Source organism: Vicugna pacos, chromosome 20 (genome assembly GCF_048564905.1).
Source record: "Vicugna pacos chromosome 20, VicPac4, whole genome shotgun sequence".
Classification (NCBI taxonomy): Eukaryota; Metazoa; Chordata; class Mammalia; order Artiodactyla; family Camelidae; genus Vicugna; species Vicugna pacos.
Window position 1 is genome coordinate 23337865 of NC_133006.1, and position 23219 is coordinate 23361083.

Consider the following 23219-nt stretch of genomic DNA (forward strand, 5'->3'; position numbering starts at 1 on the left):
ACAGGAAAATTATTTTTTATAGAAGAAGAGTAAGAAAATTCCTCCAGTAATGGTCATAATGGCTTCTGTAACAATATAGAATTTTCTAATGTAACAAAGAAAGAATAATAAGGGTAGCTTTCCAGTTCTGATGTGCTTTATAGCCGATAAAGGGCCTACTCAAAGATAATGGAGACAATGTAGAGAAAATGAGAAAAGGAAGGCAAAATTTCAAAATAAATGTAAAAGAAGAAAAAGAAAAGCAAACTTAAATAGACTGAGGTCTTACCAGATTCCTCCCTGGTTTCCTGGGGTAAGTCTACCAGGGAGTGCTGCTCAGGATCTAGTCTACCTTGAGTTCTCTGTCTTTTCTCCTGAGGCCTTTCCTTTTCCTCATGTCCCATCCTGCCTCCTCACCCCAAACACCTCTCCACACACCCCTACCCCCACACATACCCAACAGAGCTTCAAGAAACAGGGTATGACAGTAGTTGGGCTACAACTACAGGATCTGACAGACTCATCAGGTAGAAGAAAGTGGAAGACAAGTTTGTATTGTGATCAACAAGGGAAAAGCCAAGGTCAAAATCTAGAGTGTTGAAACCAACCCCATGTCACAGAAAATTCTGTGTCTGAAAATTAAGTAAAAGCATCCCAAAGTTTAAGTCAAATTGGAGGAAATTATCAGAAGGCAAGTCAGGTGTACAGAGACACTCCTTCAACTAGCTGAGCTCCTACTACGTATCAGAAACTGAGCCAAGCACTGGGGATAAAGTTATGAATAAGAGAGAAAGATGTGGTTGATCTCTGGTGCTCTGTGGAGTTTACAGTCCTACAAGATATCTTGGAAAAAGGAATTCAAAATGTAGAGATGGCAGGCAGTCTCCCACACAGTCATACTATGACCACTAAAACTGGATGTTGCCAGCCCTAGATGCTCGTTCTAAATAAGCTTCATGTTGTAGATGAGTATGAGCCATAATTTATTAACTATTCCCCTAAATCAAGGCTGCCCTTCTCAGTACTTACGATTATCATCAAGACTTACAGACTTGAAAGTTCTCACAATTCTTGTAAGGGAAAAATCACAAATCATTTCACACTGTGGCTAAAGGAAGGGTCCTATCTGGCCCAAAGTCCCCTAATAGTCACAGATTTCTCTCCCTTTCCCTTCTTTTCTTCCCTATGTAATTCCCTCTCCCCTATGTGTAAATGCTTTCAAATATATAGTAATGTATAAATGAATTATACTGCTACATTTATTCCTTCCTAGCTTTCCCTTAAATTACAGGTGATTTGGAGAAATTGCAAAAGGCATTGATTAATTTTTTTAATTAACAAAAATGAGTGGTCCAAGTGGAATTAGTAAGAGGAGGAGTGGGAAGAAAACTTTTCAAACCAATTAAAAGATCAGGTAGGAGAAAGAATAGTGAAAACAATAATGGCAGAAGTACATAGAAGTACAAGTTCAAGACCACATGAACCTCCGTAAGTGTTTCAAACATTTACCATACCCAAAAGGAATAGAACGGATGGCCTCTCTCCTGCAGCAGGCCTGAGGATGCAAAGCACAGGGATGGGTGCTTAAGCCCAGACAATGCTCTGAGCTAACAAGCAGGTTTCAGCGCTCCCTGCATCATCTCTGCCATTACTCTTTTTAAGCCCATCATAGGAGAACTGAGTTCTCTTGGTTCTACACACACTTTCCATTTTTCCATCAGCTGAAACTTCAGAAATGTCCAGTAAGTTCCATGCCTCTTCTTATATGATGGTCATCTTCAGCTTCCTATAGGTTCTAGATAATAGAAATTTGTGTCCCTGTCTTTTGCTTATTCTACTATCTAGCTGCACCCCACCCCAAGAATGAATGAATTAAGGAGAATACAAACCCCATTTAATAACTCAAAATATATATTATATACATACATGTACATACAGATATATGTATTACATTATATTTTTAAATAGAGGAAACTATCTCAAGTTTATTGTGACTTATCAGCAAGGGAGGGAGCATATTTGTATGAGTGAATGAGACCTTGTGCCAGATAGCAGAAATAGGAAGAAAAAATGTGAAGGCAGCACAGCATAAATTACCAACCCCTTGTGGTTTTAAGCGGTTGACCAGCCAATGCAAAAAGGGAAGAGATCAATCATCTCCCCCTCCTGCAGCCTCCCAGACTAAGGTGGCTGCAGAATCCCCCAAGGCATGAAGGCAACTGTATTCCTCACCACAGTGCACTGCATTACAACACCTACAAGGGTTCTCTCTCCACAGATATTTCTAATAATCTCTCTCAGAACAGCAGCAGGAAAACTAATCCATCTTTCACCGGCATTTTGACACTGATTTCTCTCTTTGTTTTCCAGCTTCAGGATCCTCTTGTAAGTTTGAATATCTCCCTTTGTGATGGAACTCAATTGTCTCCAGCGGTATCTACACAGATCTACTTGAATCAAAATTTATCCATCCATATTGAGACTGCAGTAGCTTAAAGCTCCTATTTCTCTGACTCCTTATTTTTCTAATACTCAGAATTTCACTAGGTTATCAATAAGTTTCTAGAATGTTCACTGAGTTACATAAAAATTAAAGAGCAGAGAAAAAAAATTCTCAGTGGTTCTAAGGATTGTCAGCTAGGGACTTTCCATACAAAAGAGAAAAATGAATGGGAGAAAAAGACATAGATAATATTTCTGTTTTACAGCTGGGTCATCTATACAAGCAAATGGTAAGTTGTTTATTTGTCTCTGCTGTGCACTTATCAAAGTCCAGCAATGTCTATTGAAATTTGAGTTCCAGTACAGAAATTTTAAACTCCTATTTTTTCCCCCTTTTGCTTCTCCATTAACCAGAATTCCATCAGCTGATTATGTTTGCTGGAAAATTCAAATAAACTGATTTTAAACACTTTTCATGCAATTATATCACTAGGAAATTTATCAATAGGAAAAAATGAATAGAAGAGTAAACAAGAAGGGGGAAATACAAAATCTCTCTTATTGCTTTTCAGCGGGATCAACTCCTCATGCAATCAGTAAGTCTGTGTGTTCATTCTGTTCTCTTCCACAGGGTTCTACTGGTTTCTAGTGGGATCCAAAATTCTGTATCTGGCCATATTGGGATACAAAGGGCTTGAGGTGCATCTTGACCTCTTGCTACCTCATTATCAAAATCCCTCTGGGTTACTAACGATGTACTGGAAAGTTCTAACACTACTAATTTACATAAATATGAAGAGGGGAGAATAAATTTTCCTTAGTTATAGAAACCAACACAAGACTGTCTACAGCAAAGAGAAAAATGATGGGAGAGAAAGGAGGGGATAAGAATTTTCTAAGACAGTTTTCATTTGGACCTCCTGCCCTACTCAATCTGTTTTCCACATTTGAACTTCAAGATATCTGAGGAAAATTTTCCTGATCCTATAGGGTTTTAGGGACTAGAAGTTCCTATTTCTTTGACATCTTGCATTCTCATTACCAATAATTTTCTCAGCTTTTTAATAATTTTGCAGAAAAAGACAAACTCCACTGATCTACATAAAAAATAAAGAGCAGAGAGGAGAGTTTCCCAGCAGTTAAAAATGACATGTTACAGAGGGCTTCACAAAATGAAAAACAAATTGAATGGGGAAGAAAGGGGGAAAAGATGGTTTTTTCTGTTCTGTTTTCCAGCTGGATCAGTTCCACAAGCCCTCAGTAAGTCATTCCATGTTTCCTTCACTGTGGAAACCTCTCCTTTCCCCAGCTATACTAGGATTTCTGGGTATGGGGTACAAGCTTCCATAACCTCTTACCTTCCCATGATCAAAATTCTATTGTCATTAATGATTCTTTAGAAAGTTCAAATCCTGCTGACTTACATTAAACGTACATAAAGACCAAAGGTAACTTTTTTCCCTGTTGTTAAAATGACCTACCAAGAAGGAACTCTTAAGTAGCAGGGGAAACTACAGTTGGAAAGAAAAGAGTTGTGAAGATATTTTTCTGTCTTTTAGCTGGTCCATCTTCAGCACCCGGAGGTAAGTTTAGTCTGTTTTTCTACTGTTTTCTGTTGTTATTGGGAACTGTCCCTGCCCTACTCATTACTAACTGTTGTGTAGCAACCTGCGACTAAGGACTAAGAAACTGAGGTCACATCCTTGCCCAAGAATACACAGTCATAGAACAATCATTTAAACAAAGAGCTGTATGACACATAAGCCTCTCCCCTACACAAATATTCCTCCTTAGAAGGAAACTTGTTCTTTTCAAACAAATATCCACTAACAACTAATTTGTTTTTTAGGTCTGCCCATGGCACCCATAAGTAAGTATTACACCTGTTTCTCTACTTTGGTTCTCTCTGGTCTTCAAAGCCTGAGGGACTTTGTTCTGTTAAAGTGATTTGACTTTCTCACTGCTCTCTTGCTTCCTTATTACCCACTTTCCCCTACTTTATAGACAATTTAAGAAAATACTGATTAGAAGAAAGAATAAATTAGCATTTGTCAACAAAAAAAAACTGAAGAATAATATGAAATAACAGAGGTAGGCAGAATTTTTGAGAGAAAGGAAGTCAAAAATGATGTTTAAATGGAGATAGAGTTTGGAGTGTTTCCTAAAAGAATACACTGTTATTCAAAGGAAACAGAAAGATCCCGTGGTCTCTACCTGGTGCTATATCCAAAGTTGTTCAAGTCCAGTAATGAAGAAGGCTTTTAAGGAAAACCAACTTTGACTTCATCATTACACCATCACTGCTTAATCTTACATCTAAGTTTTGCATTACAACTATGCTCTAGGGCTATTTGGGGTGCTTTCTTCATATTCTCACCCAAGTCTTCCCCTCACAGACAAAGGCAGAATATATTAGGTAATATAATGGTTTTTTCCTATTTAAGAAAAGTTACATGAATTTCTTTTTGCTTATTTTTTAGTGATTTCACAGAGAACCTCGAGTAAGTTTTTTTACTTCTTAACCTGTCATATGTGAGACTTCTGAGCTTAGATGTTTCTGTTCTAACAGCACAAAAGATTGAGACTGATGTTTCTCATATTTGTTTGCTTCCACACTATCCAAAGGCCTCCAGATTAGGACTGCAAAACAACATTTTTGATTCATAACTATAGGAACTCCCATTATTTCAGTTCTTAACTCAATTTTCCGGGTAATAGACACATACAGTAACTCAATATTTAAACCAGATCAAGCACTGATAATGGAAATAATTAATATAGAATTCATGAACCCACATTTCACACTATGTTCTAATATTCCATAATTCAAATTTGGATCTCACACCTATACTACAAGCTATTTTTATGCAATCCCAATATTCTCTGGGGTTCCTCCGGTTGAAATTAAATGACATTAATATTAAAAGTCAAAGTTCCTATCGAGGCTAAAAATTCAGATGCTGACAGAACCCAGGCAGGTAATGTAAATGACTGAGGTGAGGTACATCCCCTAGGAATTGTGGAGAATGGGAAGGTCACATACTGTCTAAAGAAGATAACTGCTGCTCAGCTCCAGCCAATTTTTCCACCAAAAAAAAAAAAAAAAGATCTATAGCTGCCAAAGCATCTCACTTAATCCAGATTTTAGGTAAAATCTCTCAAGTTTTTAAAACATGATAGATATATACATCATTCTGACAGATTGTAATCATGCTTATACACCGCCCATAGTTGCAAAAACATTCTGAATGTATATTTTTTATTTTTAATATTTTTTATATAATAACAATTTTTATTATAACAATTTCAATAATGTTAGGACACAAGGATTGGTAAGTAAGGAGGAAATATTGGAACTGCTAACACAGAATGAGCTAGCATCCTTCTGAAGTTCCCATCTATACATTCTTTTAGAATCTTGAGCAAGGAGGCTGACTAGTAAAGATTCTTACTGCACAGATGATAATCCTTACTTTACAGAGTCAATGGTGCAGACCCAAGGATGAGGTTGGAAACCTCAGCTATCCATGTTTGGGCACAGACCCTTTAATTGGGAACAGAGACAAAGGCTCACCTGTGGTCAGCAGAAGGGATTAGTGGTCGCGCAGCTAGAAATTATAATCCATACTCTGAATTGAATGAATAATGTACTTTTCAGTGGAGGCATTAGGGATGGGCAGGAAAGAGATGTCAAAATTCAAGATCTAAAGGACTGGGAGGAAGAAAAAAGTTATACCAAAGGAACTCAGGAATATGCCACCTTCTTTTGGGCTGGCTTGGCCTTGGTTGCTAATTTTTTTAATTAAAAATACACAGCCAAACTTAAGCATAAAAATGGGAGGAGAGTGTTAGAATGATTTCCAGTGAGTAGAAACCAAATAGGAATACATTGTGAGGAAAAGGCAAAGTTAGGACCTCAGCAGGAAAGGTGAATGGACAGAGGAATATAGATAGCAGCTTCACCTCCGAAACAGAGCTAGAGTTTCAACACCTGCTATGAGATGGCAGCCAAAGCCCCAAGACTCAACAGGTAAGAACTGGAATTGGGCCTCCTTGAATGAAGATGGAGGCAGAAAATACACTTCCTGTCCAAGGAGAAGAACCAAAATAATTTCACCCATCTGCCCCAGCCATGAAAACAGAGCCACCGGCACAGGTCTGGACCTAAATCTACCCAGGGTGCAAAACTCAACTGGAAGTGTGCTATCCAAGCAGTGTGGGAATCCCAAGCCAAAACAGTTGATATCTTGTTGGGTGATGGTGTACCCAGGTAACAGGCAAAACAGCAACCACAAAATTCCCCACAAGAAGGAATCCACAACACAGAGTATTCACAGGATAAAACATCCAAAAAGATAACTCCCAAAGAATAAGAGACTACCCACCCCAAAACTGTGATATGTATGAAGAATCCAGGCCAGGAATTATCCTAGGCACTGAGAATATAGCAGTGAAAAAGACAAAGGCCCTGCACTCCAGGAACTTACATTTTAGATTAAACCAGGAAAATAGTAGCAAATAAACATATAATAGATGTCAGGTAGATAAATGCCATGAAGAAATATAAGCAGGGTAAACAATTAGACTAGAGAAAGATGGTATGGAGAAGGAAGAAAGAGCGCTCCAGACACAAGGGGCAAGTACAAAGGGCCTGTTGTGGGGTACATATTGTAGCCCAGCCTGCTTCTTCTTTCTGTCCACTCTCTTGAGGTTCCATTTCCCCCTGAGCTGAGGCTGAGAAGATGGATTTTACTTAATTAGGCATGTAATTTCCCTACTCTGTTAGTTGTAGGTCATTTTTTCTGAGGACATAAGATTGACTGCCTTTCAATGTCATCTAGGGCAGGCACCCAAAAGTATTATAGAACACACGTTTTAGTTCTTTGAAGGAATCTCCAAGCGCTTGCTCAGTTCTGAGAGCTCCATTGTACAGTCTCTAATGTGGAAGTACTGACTCCAGTCTGGACCATTCCAGAGCCCTGTAGCTCCCTCCCCACAGTATACCTCATTTAACAGACTGTGTAACAGTCACGACCTCAAAGGTGCTTATTAGCATAACTTTCAAAATATATAAAACAAAACTGAAAAATACCAAAGAAGAAATCAATATATTTATAATTAAATGAGGATATTTTTGAGAGAGAAGCAAGATGGCAGAGTAGAAGGACGCTTGTAGCTCACCCTCTCCCACAAATACACCAAAACTCACATCTACAGACCTACTCAGCCAACTAGAGCACCTGCTGAACTCCGACAGAACATTGCCCTCTTTGAAAGACAAAGATGCCAAAAATCTGGTAGGAGAAAAGGAAAAAAAAAAAAGAAGAAAAAGCAAAACAGTGCAGGACCGATCCCGCAGGGAGGGAGCAGCAAAGGAGGACTGGCGCTCATTTGCTGGGTACCCCCCCCAACGGAGAGGCCAGTGGGATGGAAGGGGAGCGTCCAAGGCTCAGATCTGCCCCGAGCACCCCTTGGCCAACAGAACTAAGTTAAACAGGCACAAAGGGTCCCTGCCACATCCAGCCTGAGATGCGAGCTGGCAGCTGGGGCCGGGACAGGCCACCTGAGCCAGGCGGAGGACTGGGCGGCTGCACTGAGGCAGCCCCAGGGGACTGCAGGGTGCTGCATGCCATGGCTGGGAGGGGATATGGAGCAGAACAACCTCACTCCCCCATAAATTGCGAAAAAAGCAAAGCAACACAGCTGGTGTGCCCTGGGGGGAGGGGCGCTGTAGCCTTTGTCTCCTCAGACCTGCACCGCCATTACTGGCGCATCTCGCGAGAAGAGAGGCAGGGCACAGCCACAGCCACCATCTCCTCCTGTGCGCAGCGCCTGGGAGGGGGAGGGGCCAAGACCTGAAGCTGCACCCGGGGGCTCTGCAACCTCCTAGGCAGGGCTGAGACTTGTCTACGGCCCAAGGCAGATAGGATCGTTCTACCCTGGCACTTCAGAGAATTTGCACCACCAAGACAAACAAGGAGCTGAGATTTGGCAAGGAGCAGGGGCAGGGCCATTCCATGGTCTTCCCCGAGCCCAGAGCGTCAACCCGAGGCAGAGCAGGCAGCTGCACAGAGCAGCGGAGCGACCGGCACCAGGAGAGGGTGGGGGGCCACCCTCCTTTCTGACAGGAATGCAGCACCTGACTATGGTGCTGGGAGGGGGCGCAATCCACCCACCTACCTCCCCCCAGGTGCAGCATCTGACTGCGGCATCAGGAGGGGGAGTGACCTGCCTGCCCACCGAGTAAGAGCTCAGCTCCTGACCCAGTGTTAGGAGGGGGCGCAATCTGCTAGCCAACAGCCACGGGGAGCAGCACAGACAAGGGTGCCAACAGAGGGCCTCTGGAAACAACAAGCTGAGTTCGCAAAACAGGGCAAAGACACAATAACCTCTCGATAAATTCATTAAGAGCACACCATCTCCAGGAGAACTAGATAACTGATACTCCTTAAGCCACAGTGCCAGAGAGATATGAGCAATATGAAGAAGCAGAGGAACCACTCCCAATTAAAAGATCAAGAGAAATCCCCTGAAAGCACAATCAAGGCAATAGACATTGATGGCCTACTAGATCAAGATTTCAAAAAAGGAGTGATCAAAGTACTGAAGGAACTAAAAGAAATAGTGTTTAGAGATATAAAATATGTCAAAAATGAAATAGAAGCTATAAAGAACCAACTAGAATTAGTAAACTCAATTGCTGAGATGAGAGCTGACTTAAAGGCTGTACAAATCAGGCTAGATAATGCAGAGGAACAAATAAGTGACCTAGAAGACAGGACAACAGAAAGCACCCAATCAGAACAGCTGAGAGAAAAACAAATAAAAAACAATGGAAACAATATAAGGAACCTATGGGATAATACAAAGTGTGCCAATCTATGCAGAATAGGGGTTCCAGAAGGGGAAGAAAGAACAAAGGGGATTGAAAAGGTATTTGAAGAAATCATGAGTGAAAACTTCCCAAACCTAAAGAAAGAATCAGATAACCAAGTACAGGAGGCTCAGAGGGTCCCAAACAGGAAGAACTCAAACAGACCCACACCAAGACATATCATAATCAAGATGGCCAGAGTCAAGGATAAAGAAAGGATCCTAAAGGCAGCAAGAGAAAAACAGAGTGAGTTACAAGAGAACCCCCATAAGGCGCTCAGCTGATTTCTCTACACAAACACTACAGGCCAGAAGGGAGTGGCAAGATATATTCAAAATCCTAAATGAAAAAAAAAAAAAGCAGCCTAGGATACTCTATCCAGCAAGGCTATCCTTTAGGATCGAAGGAGAGATAAAGAACTTCACAGACAAGCAAAAACCAAAAGAGTTTAGCAACAATAAACCCATGCTAAAAGAAATATTCACAGGCCTACTCTAAATGGAAAAGAAGCAGTATGCTACAAAAATGAGAAACTTATAACTGGAAAGGAGATAACTGCCATGAATTATAAAAAGAATAAACACAAAATTCTAAAAGAAGACATCTAAATCATTAAGAGTGGGAGAGGGAAGCAAGTAAAGCCACTGTGGAAACAGTACGGAGATTCCTCAAAAGACTACAAATAGACTTACCATATGACCCACTCCTGGGCATATATCCAGAAGGAACCTTACTTCAGGATGACACCTGCAGCCCAATGTTCATAGCAGCACTATTTACAATAGCCAAGACATGGAAGCAGCCTAGATGTCCATCAACAGATGACTGAATAAAGAAGATGTGGTATGTTTATATGATGGAATACTATTCAGCCACAAAAACCGACAACATAACGCCATTTGCAGCAACATGGATGTTCCTGGAGAATGTCATTCAAAGTGAAGTAAGCCAGAAAGAGGAAGAAAAATACCATATGAGATCGCTTATATGAGGAATCTAAAAAACAAACAAACAAACAAACAAAACATAAATACGAAACAGAAACAGATTCACAGAATACAAACCTGTGGTTGCCAAGGGAGTGAGGGGTGGGAAGGGACAGACTGGGATTTTAAAATGCAGAATAGATAAACAAGATTATACTGTATAGCACAGGGAAATATATACAAGATCTTGTGGTAGCTCATAGCGAAAAAAAATGTGACAATGAATATATCCATATTCATGTATGACTGAAAAAGTGTGCTCTACACTAGAATTTGACACAACACTGTAAAATAACTATTACTCAAAAAAAATGTAAAAAATATGAGGATATTTTTATAATACCCCTCAGAAAATAGGTAGAAAAGCAAAAATGATTAAGGCTAGAGAAGCTTTGGCTGACACAATTTTTAAAAGTTTGATGAAAGAGATGTACATAGAACCTTCCATCCAACCAGCACAGTCGAAAAATTGAATTTGACTACCAATTCACTCAACTAGAGAGTCAAACTAAAAACTTTTGCAGCAAAAGAAAACATCAGCAAAATGAAAAGGGAGCCTATGGAATAGGAAAAAATACTTGTAAACTGTCTATCTGCTAAGGAGTTAATATCCAAACTATATATATGGAACTCATCTCAATAGCAAAAAAAAAATCGTATTTAAAAATGAGCAGCAGAACTGAATACACATTTTTCCAAATAAGATATACAAATGGCCAATAGGTACGTGAAGTCTCTCAACTCACTAACCATTAGGGAAATGTAAATCAAAACTACAATAAGACATAATCTCACACCTGTTAGAATGATTATTATCAAAAAGACAGCAAGTGTTGGTGAGGCTGTGGAGAAAAGAGAATCCTTGTGCACTGTTGGTGGGAATGTAAATTAATACAGCCATTATAGAAAACAGAATTGAGGTTCTTCAAAAAATTAAAAACAGAACTAATATATGATCCAACAATCCCACTTCAGAGTATATATCCAAAAGAAACAAAATCACTATCTTAAAATTACTATCTGCACCCCATGTTTATTTTAGAATTACGTAGAAATAAATAATAAAATTTATGAATTCATAATAGTGATTGCCTTCAAAGAGCAGAGGGAAGAAAATAAACCTGGGATTGGTGATTCGAAGGAATTTTAGCCATGTCAGTACTATTTTTTCTAAGAAGAAAAATTGGGAACAAATGTGACAAATGTTACATTACAGGTAGTGTGACTATTGATTCCTGAGATACTGTGATTTTTAGCATTTTTAAAATAACTGAAAATGAAAAGAAAGCATATAAAACAAATATACTATAAAGTCATCAGGAAGCAGGTAATCATGACAAATATATCTGTAGATTACCAGTGTGTCCACCTGCAAAAGATTCAGCCCTTTTTGCAGTGCAACCTATCCCTTCAAGTTCTTGGAATCTCTAAAGAAATAACTACACATTTTCACTGAAATCTTCTATCAGAATAAACCTCTTCTGGTTTCCTTTATGTTATCGACTGCCCATGAGGCTATTTGAAGAAGCTGCCCTTAATAGTGAAGAGAACATAGAACTTGCTCTCAGAGAAGGGAGCGACAACCTGGGCAAATCCAGTGGGGAACAGTGGTGAGGACTACAGAGATTAAGAATGTGGGTGGAGATTGGGAGAGAAAAATGGCAAAGACCAAGAAAGCAGCTCAACTGAAACAGGTGGGGATGTGACACATTTCCTGATTTCACACAATCAGAGACCTAGATGGGAAAGGAAAGAGTGAGCTCCATCTCTAGCTGTGGCCATTCCTTCCATAACATTCTCAAGGCAAGGTGGTCCTTTCTTAATCTCTCTTCTTTTCACTACTATTCAGTCTGTGATACTCATCTTAATAATGACATCAGTGATAATGTGTTTTTGTTTCATCAGACAACTACACTAATTTGTTCATTTGCCTTTTTTATTAAAGCAAGACCTGAGAAACCTAAAAGTAAGTCCCATGTTTCTCTCAATTCAGTTGTTATCATTGGTTTTTTAGAGTATCTAGAAGCCCTTTTGTGCCCGTTTTTAGCATGAATGTGCCAAGGTTTAAGATTTATATTTCTGACTATGCTTTACTTAATTTTTTCAGCACTTCTCACCTTCTATCTTCCTGTTTCCCTATTTCTATTTTCAGTATCTTGCTCCATTTTCAACTATCAATTTCCATTTGGAGGCTATAATTGGAACTAATTGGTACTTAATGTGGTACTACAATAATAAATAATATGTATTAAGTACTTATAATATGCCAGGCACTGTACTTAGAGCTTTATATATACATATACATTATATCAGATAAGTATTGCTATTCCTATTATAAAAAAAGAAGGAAATAGATTAGGTAACTTGCCTATGATTCCATAATTATGAGCAGCAGAACCTGGGATTCAAATTCAGGTTTGTATACAGTTAAGCAGTGCCTCCATCTCATTCAAATGAGAAATACGGTCACAGGCCCTAAAATATTTATGCTTATGGGGAAAATAAAAATTTTCTAAAATTAATCTAAAAAATATTAGCACAGAAGAATCATGGTAACCATGATAAATCCATAGAATAATTCTAAAGAAGTGATGGAAAAGAGAGGAATAAAAAGAAGAAGAGGCAATAAAGGGTAAATTATATAAAAATCTTACCAGTTGATGATTTTTGAAAGTTTGAATTAGCAGAGAGAAATCAGAAGGAAGAAAATAGCCTTTCTGAATGATTCCACTCTTGCCTTTCTTTCCAAAAAGGCTCTCAAATTAAAAGGGACCTGAGCAAAATAATCTGAAGATACTTATCCTCCCACTATATTTAACTGACTCTAAAAAGAGGGTTTGGTGGTCTCTTAAAGTCCTGTTTCTAAAATTCCAGCATAAAATATTTGAGAAGTAACTCTGTTCTTTACCCAGAAACCTCCCATTCATTTAATTATTTGATTTCCTTTTCACAGTAAGGCAAGAAGAACCAGGTAAGTTCTACACCTATTCATTAATTCTAGGGTTGGTTCCTGTATCGATTACACCCTTTTCTGAACATGTAAGGCCCTGACATTCAACTTTTCCAATTTCTCTTGTTTTTACATTGGATAAATTCCTTTAAAGTTACTGATGAATATTTTGAAAGTAAAAAACCACAGATAGCAAATCAAATATTCAGCTGGTTAAAGATGACCTGAAACAAGAAATAATGCTTATGAACATTTTTTGCAAATTGTCACCTATGGAAAAAAGCTAGCTACTAATATTTTTATTATTAGAGTTTATAAATACTTTTGGTAGGAAATTTTAAAAGTAGGTGACAGAAATAAAATTGAACCGGCAAAGTTAAATTCACTGAGATCTTATTCACTCAGAAATATATAATTATTGAAGGCCTACCGTGTGCCAGGCTCTGGGAATACAGTAAGGACCAAAATAGAAGATACAATCCTTCCAGAGTTTATATATAAATCTGAACATTCTTGACATGTTTCTCATCCACAGAAGTTGAGGAAAATTGGAAGAAAAAGTAATTTATTTCTCTCACTTCTTCTAGAAATTGAGTTATTGCATCTGACCAATATGTTTTAGTAGTATTAAGAAGTAAAGTATATTTCTGTCTTCGTTCACTGAACAGTATCAGTGAGAGAGCCATGGTCTCTATATCTAGATTGATGACACCTGCAATTCTAAGAAATTCCCTTTCCTTTTGATATTTGTTATGTACCCATTGTGGGCTTTTTCCTAAACATGGTTGTTTACATTTCAAGGGAAAGATTGACATTTATATCTCTCTTCAGAATCCTGCTAGAATATTTATGACTTTATACAAAGCATAGATTACAAAGATAGATGAAAAAAATAAACATGATTGATTTTTTTCCTAGTAAGTTAAAATGTCCCACTAAAAACAAACCATCTTTGTATACTTAAAAAGACTTATGATATGGATATAATAAAGATCATATATTATTGCCTGAGGAGGGAGTCAGAAAAAGTGAACTCTGTCTTCATTTCTGACAGCTAGAACTGCTCATGGTCATTTATCTTTGCATACACATAGACCAACTTCTTTCCACCTGGATTACTGAATAATACCTGGAAAATGAAACTGATAAACAGGAATAATTGAGAATGTGATGAAAATCTTGGGATTAGCACTACTGACTTTTCAAGAAAATATATTTTCAACTAACTATAAGAGAGAAATGACAGAGAAAAGTGGGAAAACTCATGAAAGAGTGAGCAATGAGAGAAGGGAATAGAATGAAAATGGAAGCAAAATTGAAAGGAAATAAGGCTTTTCCGGCTCTGTGGTATTTCAATTTCCAAGCAAAACTGGCTGATAAAAGGAAGATAACTCACCCCTTCTCCACCTGTCAAAACTACTGTGTAGCTGTAAAAGGGACACTAAAGTAACTCGTGTAAAAGGCTTGGCGCTTGCTCATCCTTTCCATTCCAGAAATTCCTGTATGGAAACAGTATCAGTAAGAATTCTATTATCAGTGTCAATTCTGTTATCAGTGTCAACTCATACTAATAATTTCTGTTTGGATTTTAGCACATGTAGCAGTACCTATCAGTAAGTTCCTTTTCTTTTTATAAATCTGGTACAAATTGGGATCCCAAAATGAGAACTTTCTTCCAATTCTGAATAGCTGCATTTAATGCTTCTATTTATAAATAATCTCCTTCTCCTTCTTACTTGGCAACCTGCTGTGTTATCAATTTCTCAGTGAAAAGAGTATTTGACTAAGAGGCCAAATATAAAAGAAACATTTTGTTTTCTAAAAAAATTCAAATAGCTTTCAGTAACTTTTCATACTGCAAAAAACTTTTCATACTGCAAAAAGGAAAGACACATAGGGTGGGATACAGTCAATATGGAGTTACCAATAAGGAACAGAGGAGAAAAATCACTATGTTAGGTGTGGGAAAAGGAAAGAGAATAACTGCAATTAGCATTCAAATTTTTTGAAAGTTCCTGCACAATTTAAATCCTCCATACTAGAGAAGAAAAAGAATGATGTAAGCATATATGTACTAGCCCACTCTGCCTTTTTACTCCATCATAATACACTGAAACCAGTCGTATCAGACTAGGACTATTCCTTTACCACAAGAGAAATGCTAATTCCTCTTATTCCATTATGGGCATCTTTCTGGGGGAGGTTTGATGTCTTACAAATATCTCTCTGTTGCCCTGGAAAGAGCAAAGAAGGAAATTATATTCTTGATCCAAAAATTCTGCTAATATATTTTTGTTTCATGTTGCTCTGCCAGTTACTCCAATATCTATTGGTAAGTTATTATTCATCTGTTTTTAATTCCAATGTCTTTTAGAAAAGTTTCCCTGAAATGAATTCACATTTTACAACCCCCTTTGCTGTCCCATTATCTAGTACCCTTAAATTACTGGTGAATTTAGAGTCGATAGTGTGCCCAATGACTGGTAAAATTTTAAAAAAGGATAGAAAATTAAGACCCTGAGGTAGTACTTTTTACCCAATGAAGAGAAAAATTTAAATATAATAAAAATATCACTAATGCTTTGATAAAAATTATACATTGATACATCACTGATTCCATTTAAATTAATATAACCATTTTAGAAAGCAAATGTGCAGTATGTTGCAAGATCTACAGATGATAGTACCCTTTAAACTCATAATTCCACATATATATATATATATATATATTCTCAAGAATGATTCTAAATATGGAATAAAACCATTTGCATGATTTTAAGTGGTAAAAGAAAATGGAAAGGTAATATATTGCAGTGATTAAGAAAAGAATCATACAGACCTAAGTTCAAATCTCAGCTAAAACACTTACCAGACATGTGGCTGTGGGTAAATGACTTAATTTCTCTTAAAATTTAATGTGTATTATCTTTATTTGGTATTATCTTTAATTATTTACTGCAAATCTGATGTTCTCATTTCCTTAATCCACATTACTGAAACAACTGATTTATTTATTTATAAATTAGAGGAGAGCATAAATCCCTACTGAAGGGGAAAAAAAAGACAGGGGGAAATAAGTGCTGGGGACAGTTTAAACATTTTATCAACACAGATCAAGCCATGAGGGAAATCTGATGATGAAGAGAGAAGGAGAGCAGAGAAATCAGGTCTTTCAGCCAAAACAGAGAAGGCAGAAAAATTGTGAGAGCTAAATTCAAATGTAGCAACATCTAATTCCTTTCTCCTACTATGTTTCAAGGGTCTACTTTGTCATACTTTTCAGTGGAGGACTTTCAAGAGAAACGGTTTTTCAAAAATTACACATGAATGTGAAATTCTTTTTTCCTAATTTCCTAAGAAATATGTGTATATATACATACTTTTCCCATCCTTGCCTATGTCTCCTAAAGTAAACTTAAATTTTTCATGTCCATTTATATAGGATGATAACCTTACTAACTCTGTAAGTCAGGGAAACCATGTTAGTTATTCTTTCAAAATAAACACCCATAGAGAGATCTATTTTTATGGTTTTGACACAAGATTCCAAAGTACCTGTAGTAGTATAGTTCTTTATTTGGCAGTCATAAAGAGCTTCTTCCAGGTTGACATTAGCTAAGTGCTAAGTGTTGTGAAAAGGCTTCGTATTTTAATCAGATGATAAAATGTCCCTTTTTACTATATTTAGAAGCAATAGCATTAAGACATATTCTGTTCAGGACACTAGGTGGAGGTATGACTGACTTGGATGAGATATTATGTATAATTTCACCAGCTGCCTATTTCTCAGCAGCTTATTGTATTCCCTCCACATACAAAGCCAGCCATTTTTATCTAACAACCATATTTCAACTCTTTTCTAAATGACCTATGAGCAAAGAATAAATCTTTAACTTATTATAATAATAGTCTTTACAGTCACTGTTGGTTTTTAAGTCATAAATAATGCTTATCTATAATAATTGTGTGAAATCAATACATTATACTAACTGGAAACTAGTATCTGACTATCAATAACTTCTATACCAGAACAGTAATCATTACTGCATGCCATCTCCCAGCACTCCTATTACCTGCAATTTATATGAAGTTGTGGGTATATTAATGCCTCCACTTTTGCCCTTCAGCCCTAGATTACAGGACAAAAACAACAGAGAGGTTAATTAATGATGTTTCATTGCAGCTTCCTTCTTAGGAGAAGAGTGGTTTTAGGAATTCTTTTCCTCTTCCACCATAGAGAATATGATTAGTAACTTAATTTTAAGAAGCTTGAATTTTGTGTTAGGTTAGGTACAGTTCTTTTCCAAACCCATCAACATACTGTCTGGTTGTCAATCCTAGTGTCCTTTGGCCTTCCACAGGGTTCCAGTCCCATGCTTTGATTCTCTATAATCATGCCTGTTAATGCAAAATCTAAGTGGCATGTTTCCCCATCTCTTTTACTGTTAAATTTTTCTGCATTTCTCAAAATTATTGATGATAAGTGAAAAATCTATTGATGCAAGGAATAAAAAGAACAGACATAATATGGCCTTATTTTTAATAGAACAAATGTCCTAAAGTAATAAAGACTTTAGCTCAGATATTTTTTAAGTAAGACAAAGAACAGTAAAGTGATGGACCTAGAAGAATTACATAAGGGAAGGTAAAGAATAAAACAGACACATTCTGAGATTAGAGACTGAAATAGAAAGAAAAATAAAAGGAGCAAAATTTAAATAAACATAGCTAGCTCTTGAAGAGTTTTAAATCTTCAAAAAAAATTGAGAAGAAAAGGAAGAAAGACTAAACTCCATTTTTCCCACTCTGAAGATATGAAAGATTGAGGACTATAAAAGATCAGGAAATTGAAGCTCTTGGAATTTCTCACTTGTCATTATAACTGATCCTGGCTCTGCCCTATCCTATACCTCTGAAGATGTGCAAGAAAGAATGCTTGTCTTACATGGTTATAAGTTTTACATGCTATTTCTTAAACTAGATTTAAAATTCTGATTAAACTCCAGAAATTATCAAAAAGAAAAAAACATTGAAAAATTATCATTACAAAAGCTTTAAAAGTGATAATTATAAATAAACTTTGTGTACTACAAAAGGAATATGATGAGTGCTGAGATGGTGGTAGAGCTTTGAAAGGGAGAGAGAATGCTGAAAGACAGAAAAACTGAAAAGATCCTATATGACTGAAGTATTGAAAATTGACACAACATTGTAACTGACTATATTTCAATTAAAAAAAAAATAGGGGGAGGGTATAGCTCAGGTGGTAGAGCGCATGCTTAGCATGCATGAGGTCCTGGGTTCAATCCCTAGTACCCTCTCTAAAAATGAATAAACCTAATTACCTCCCCCACTCCCACCAAAATAAAATAATAAATAAGTAAAATATTTTAAATAAATAAATAAAATTAAATTAAAAATAAAAATAAAGAAGACATTAAAATAAAAATTTTTTTAAAAAAAGGAATTAGGAAAAGGGAATTTAAATTAGTAATCTTGAACTGGTAACCAGTCTCCTGAAAGGTTGTGACCTTTGCCCTAGTTAACAATCTTAAAAATTATTTCATTAGAAAAGTGAGTCTCACTCATATAACCTATCAAACAGGCCTTCCAAAATGGCCTGGATGTTTAGGTTATTTAAATGGAGTTCATATTGAATTAATAAGAGATAGCACATTCATACAAGATGCAATGTTTCCCAAAAGTCCCTTTTCTGATGTTCCAACTGGATTTTCAAGGGTGGGAATTGAATACATAATTTTTTAAATAATAATTTGTTTTATTTTCTTTTTTAGTAATTGGTCCAGTAGCAGCTGGTAAGTTCCAATTGTCTTTCTCTCTTTCCTCTGGTCATCTGTAACATCTGGGGTCCTTTAATGCACTGATACTTTTGACATCTGACCAGTCTGAACCCTGAAAATCAGACTATTTTCCACCTCTTTTCTTCCACATTTTTAAGTATTACTTTAATTATAAACAGTCTTGGGATTTGGAGTTTTGGGGGGTTTTCCCGTAAATTAAAGGCCCACAGAAACAGGAAACCACATGTCAAGGACCAAAAAAATACAAAGTTGTTCATTTGGTTAGAGAATTAAGTTACAGAAGAGAAACAGGAAAACAATGCTGGCAAAATATATTTGGGGTCAGATCACTGGAAAGGCTATGGAAATAACACACTAAGAAATTTATATTTTAATCTGAAGCTATAGGTGCTGAAGAGGGTGTGAAGAAAAGGGAACCCTCCTACACTGCTGGTAGGAATGTAGTTTGGTGCAGTCATTATGGAAAACAGTATGGAGATTCCTCAAAAGACTGAAAATAGACTTACCATATGATCCAGCAATCTCATTCCTGGGCATATATCCAGAGGGAACCTTAATTCAAAAAGATACATGCACCCCAGTGTTCATAGCAGCACTATATACAATAGCCAAGACATGGAAAAAACCTAAATGTCCATTGACAGATGACTGGATAAAGAAGTTGTGGTATATTCATACAATGGAATACTACTCAGCCATAAAAAAGAATAAAATAATGCCATTTACAGCAATATGGATACACCTGGAGATTGTCATTCTAAGTGAAATAAGCCAGAAAGAGAAAGAAAACTACTATATGATATCATTTATATATGGAATCTAAAAAAAAAAAAAGACTCACAGACATAGAAAACAAACATGATTATTAGTGGGGAAGAGGGTGGGAAGGGATAAATTGGGAGTTCAAGATTTGCAGATAGTAACATATACATATATAAAATAGATAAACAACAAGTTCATACTGTATAGCACAAGGAATTATATTTCATACAGAACATGAAAATGAATATATATATGTTCATGTATGACTGAAGCATTATGCTATACACCAGAAATTGACAAAATGATGTAAACTGACTATATCTAAATATATATATATATAAAGAATGTGAGATAATAAGTGTTGGCAAGGATGTGGAGAAGAGGGAACCCTTGTGGACTGTTGATGGGAGTGTAAATTGGTCCAACCACTATGGAAAACAATAAGGAGATTCCTCAAAAAATTAGAAATAGGTCTACCATATGATCTGGCAATTCCTCTTCCAGGTATATACCCCAAAGACAATGAGACAAGGTATCAAAGAGATATATGTAATCCCATGTTTATTGTAGCATTATTCACAATAGTCAAGATACAGAAACAACCTAAGTGCCCATGAGCAGATGAATGGATAAAGAAGATGTGGCATACAGTCATCCCTCTGTATCGATGGGTTCAGCATCAATGAATTCAACCAACCATGGATAGAAAATATTCAGGAAAAAATTCCAGAAACTTTCAAAAAGCAAAATTTGAATTTGTTGCATGCTAGCAAATATTTACATAGCACTTACATTGTATTAAGTACTCTAAGCAATCTAGAGATGATTTAAAGTATACAGGAGGATGTTTGTAGTTTATATGCAAATACTATGCCATTTTATATAAGAAAGTTGAGCTCCATGGATTTGGGTGGGAAGGATAAAGTATTCCCGTAGATACTGAGGGATGACTTATGTATACAATGAAATATGATTCACAGCCATAAGAAAGGAGGACATCTCACCATTCACAACAACACAGATGGACCATGAACATGTTACGCTAAGTGGTTAAGTCAGACACAGAAAGGAAGTACTGCATGGTATCATACATATGTGGAATCTGAAAAAGCCAAATTAGTAACAACAGAAGTAAAATGGTGGTTACTAGAGAATTAGAGGAGTGCAGGTATAGGACATGTTTAAGATTACAAGCTTGCAACAAGTAGTCAATAAGCCTTTGAGATTTAATGGACAATATAGTAAATATAGATAACAATATTATAATTGTCAGACTTGCTGAGAGACTAAAATATAAGGATTCTAACCACTAAAACAAAAGAATCATTATGTGATAGAGGTGCTAATTATCACTACAATGACAGACATATTATAATACATAAATGTATCAAATTATGTTGTGTTAAGTGAAGTAACTCAGAGAAAAGACAAATATCATATGATATCTCCTGTATGTGGAATCTAAAAAAAAAATGACCCAAATGAACATATTTACAAACCAGAAATAGAATCACAGATGTAGAAAAAAATGGTTACCAAAGGGGAAAGAGGTGGGGTGGAGAATAAATTAGAGGAGTTTGGGATTAACATATACACACTACTATATATAAAACAGATAAACAACAAGGACCTACTGTATAGCACAGGGAACTATATTAACTATCTTGTGATAATAATTACATTATAGGAATTCCTTCTTATAATGGAAAAGAATCTGAAAAAGAATATATATACATGTATATGTATAACTGAATCACTTTGCTATACACCCAAAACTAACACAGTGTTGTAAATCAATTATACTTCAATAAAAAAAGAAAATAAAAAAATTAACATTTGTTATACCTTAAATTTATGTTATGTTATATGTCAATTATAGTTCAGTTTAAAAAATTTTTAATAAAGTAACTAATCACAACAGACCAAGATAAGAGGGAAGGGAAATGGAGGTTCTCCATATTTAAATAAATGGAACTTAATTGTTCTTGACACAGATTCCAACCAGTACAGAGGCTTGAGGGTTGGGGAAGAAGGGAAAACCCAATATCTACTGTTGGTTTTTTTTTGTCTCTTTCAGTGGACAGTTCTGGAAAAATCAGTAAGTTTGGATCATTTCATTTCATTGCTTTACCCATTTCTGTATCTCGGTCCTTTGAGTTTTCCCCCAAATTTTTGTATTCCAAGTTCTTCTGCCTTAGAATAGTCACTATGTCTTAAATAACTGATTTTCTCATATTTTTATTTCCTTTTCTCTAATTTCTGTTTGAAACAAAATATAATGGTCTTATATTTGGTTCTGGTTATTTTCTATCAAACATTATCGGCAGCATATATTCCCAGCTAGTCCATCAAAAAAGAGCCTATTTTCCTTGTGCTATAATCTGGCAATAGATAATTTTCACTACAAAGGAAAATCCCCTAAGACTGACAAAGAATAGGACTAGATGGTGATTTTGATAACTGACCAACAATACACATTTTTCAAACTTAAATGAAGCAAAGTGGGTAACAAACTGACTTGTGAGAGAACAATGAAAAGTGGGAAATGCAATAGTTTGAATTTTGGTGGAATAAATATCACTTACCCAAGGATTCAATCCCATACACTAATGGTTTCCGAGAGATAACCTCCCCTGTGGAGTAGGATGTGGGGGTTTGGCCAGCAGCTTCCCGGAGGATGAAACAGGGTTTTATATTCGCTAGAGATCCTACTCCTGCATTCACCAACAAAGGGTATCATTGGGAATTGGGTTCTCCTTGAGTTAGAAAATTCCCACTGATCTTTCTTTTGTGTTTTATTTTTAGCCCTATCTCCTATGGGTAAGTTCATTATCTATTCTCAACTCTGATATTTTACATGGTTTATGGTTATTTTCTCAACTGGTTGTTTCTACTCACAAAATAGTCTTGTGCTTGTAAGGTCATTTTAAATGTCCCTATTCTCCAGAATCTTCCAATATTTTAAATAACTATTTTTGGAGAGATTGCAAAAGGGTGCCATAGTCTCTGGCCATCTCCTAGGCTCTGAAAAAGAATCTCCTTACTGACTCAGCAAAATGTAATAAAAGAAAGATTGGTTTCTGAATTCTGTTAGTTCTTTGCTGGTAATTAAGAACTCTTTTTTTAGTTATAAGTGAAGGCCTGCTAAATCATATTAATAGGAAAAAGAACTATTTAAGAACAAAATCTTACCTGCTTCCTGTTGCCTTGTAAATAACTTTACCTTTGAGGGATAGTAGGTATTGAGCACCTACTATATACTGTGCACTGTGCTGGGCATTTTCAAAAACAGTATCTCTTATTCTTTACTATAGCCCTGCCTGGTAGCTATTATTATCCCCTTCTTTACAGATCAGGAAACTGGTTCAGACATGCCCAAGTTTAAAGAATTAGTAAACAGAACT

General features: G+C 36.4%; 1 protein-coding gene across 22 annotated transcripts in view; it reads left to right on the forward strand.

Annotated features, from left to right (window-relative positions):
- Positions 1-23219, forward strand: part of TSBP1 (testis expressed basic protein 1) — a 55333-nt gene that overhangs the window by 27338 nt on the left and 4776 nt on the right. For 7 of the 22 annotated variants that reach the window (XM_072945270.1, XM_072945273.1, XM_072945272.1 and 4 more), the window contains 14 exons: positions 2350-2364; positions 2688-2711; positions 2994-3017; positions 3658-3681; positions 3981-4004; positions 4271-4291; positions 4902-4922; positions 12227-12247; positions 13235-13252; positions 14824-14844; positions 15546-15563; positions 19027-19047; positions 21893-21913; positions 22621-22635. In XM_072945270.1, coding sequence (XP_072801371.1) covers positions 2350-2364; positions 2688-2711; positions 2994-3017; positions 3658-3681; positions 3981-4004; positions 4271-4291; positions 4902-4922; positions 12227-12247; positions 13235-13252; positions 14824-14844; positions 15546-15563; positions 19027-19047; positions 21893-21913; positions 22621-22635 — 288 coding nt within the window. The remainder of the gene's footprint in view (positions 1-2349; positions 2365-2687; positions 2712-2993; positions 3018-3657; positions 3682-3980; positions 4005-4270; positions 4292-4901; positions 4923-12226; positions 12248-13234; positions 13253-14823; positions 14845-15545; positions 15564-19026; positions 19048-21892; positions 21914-22620; positions 22636-23219) is intronic. The other 15 variants (XM_072945271.1, XM_072945274.1, XM_072945276.1 and 12 more) reach the window with 15 other exon arrangements.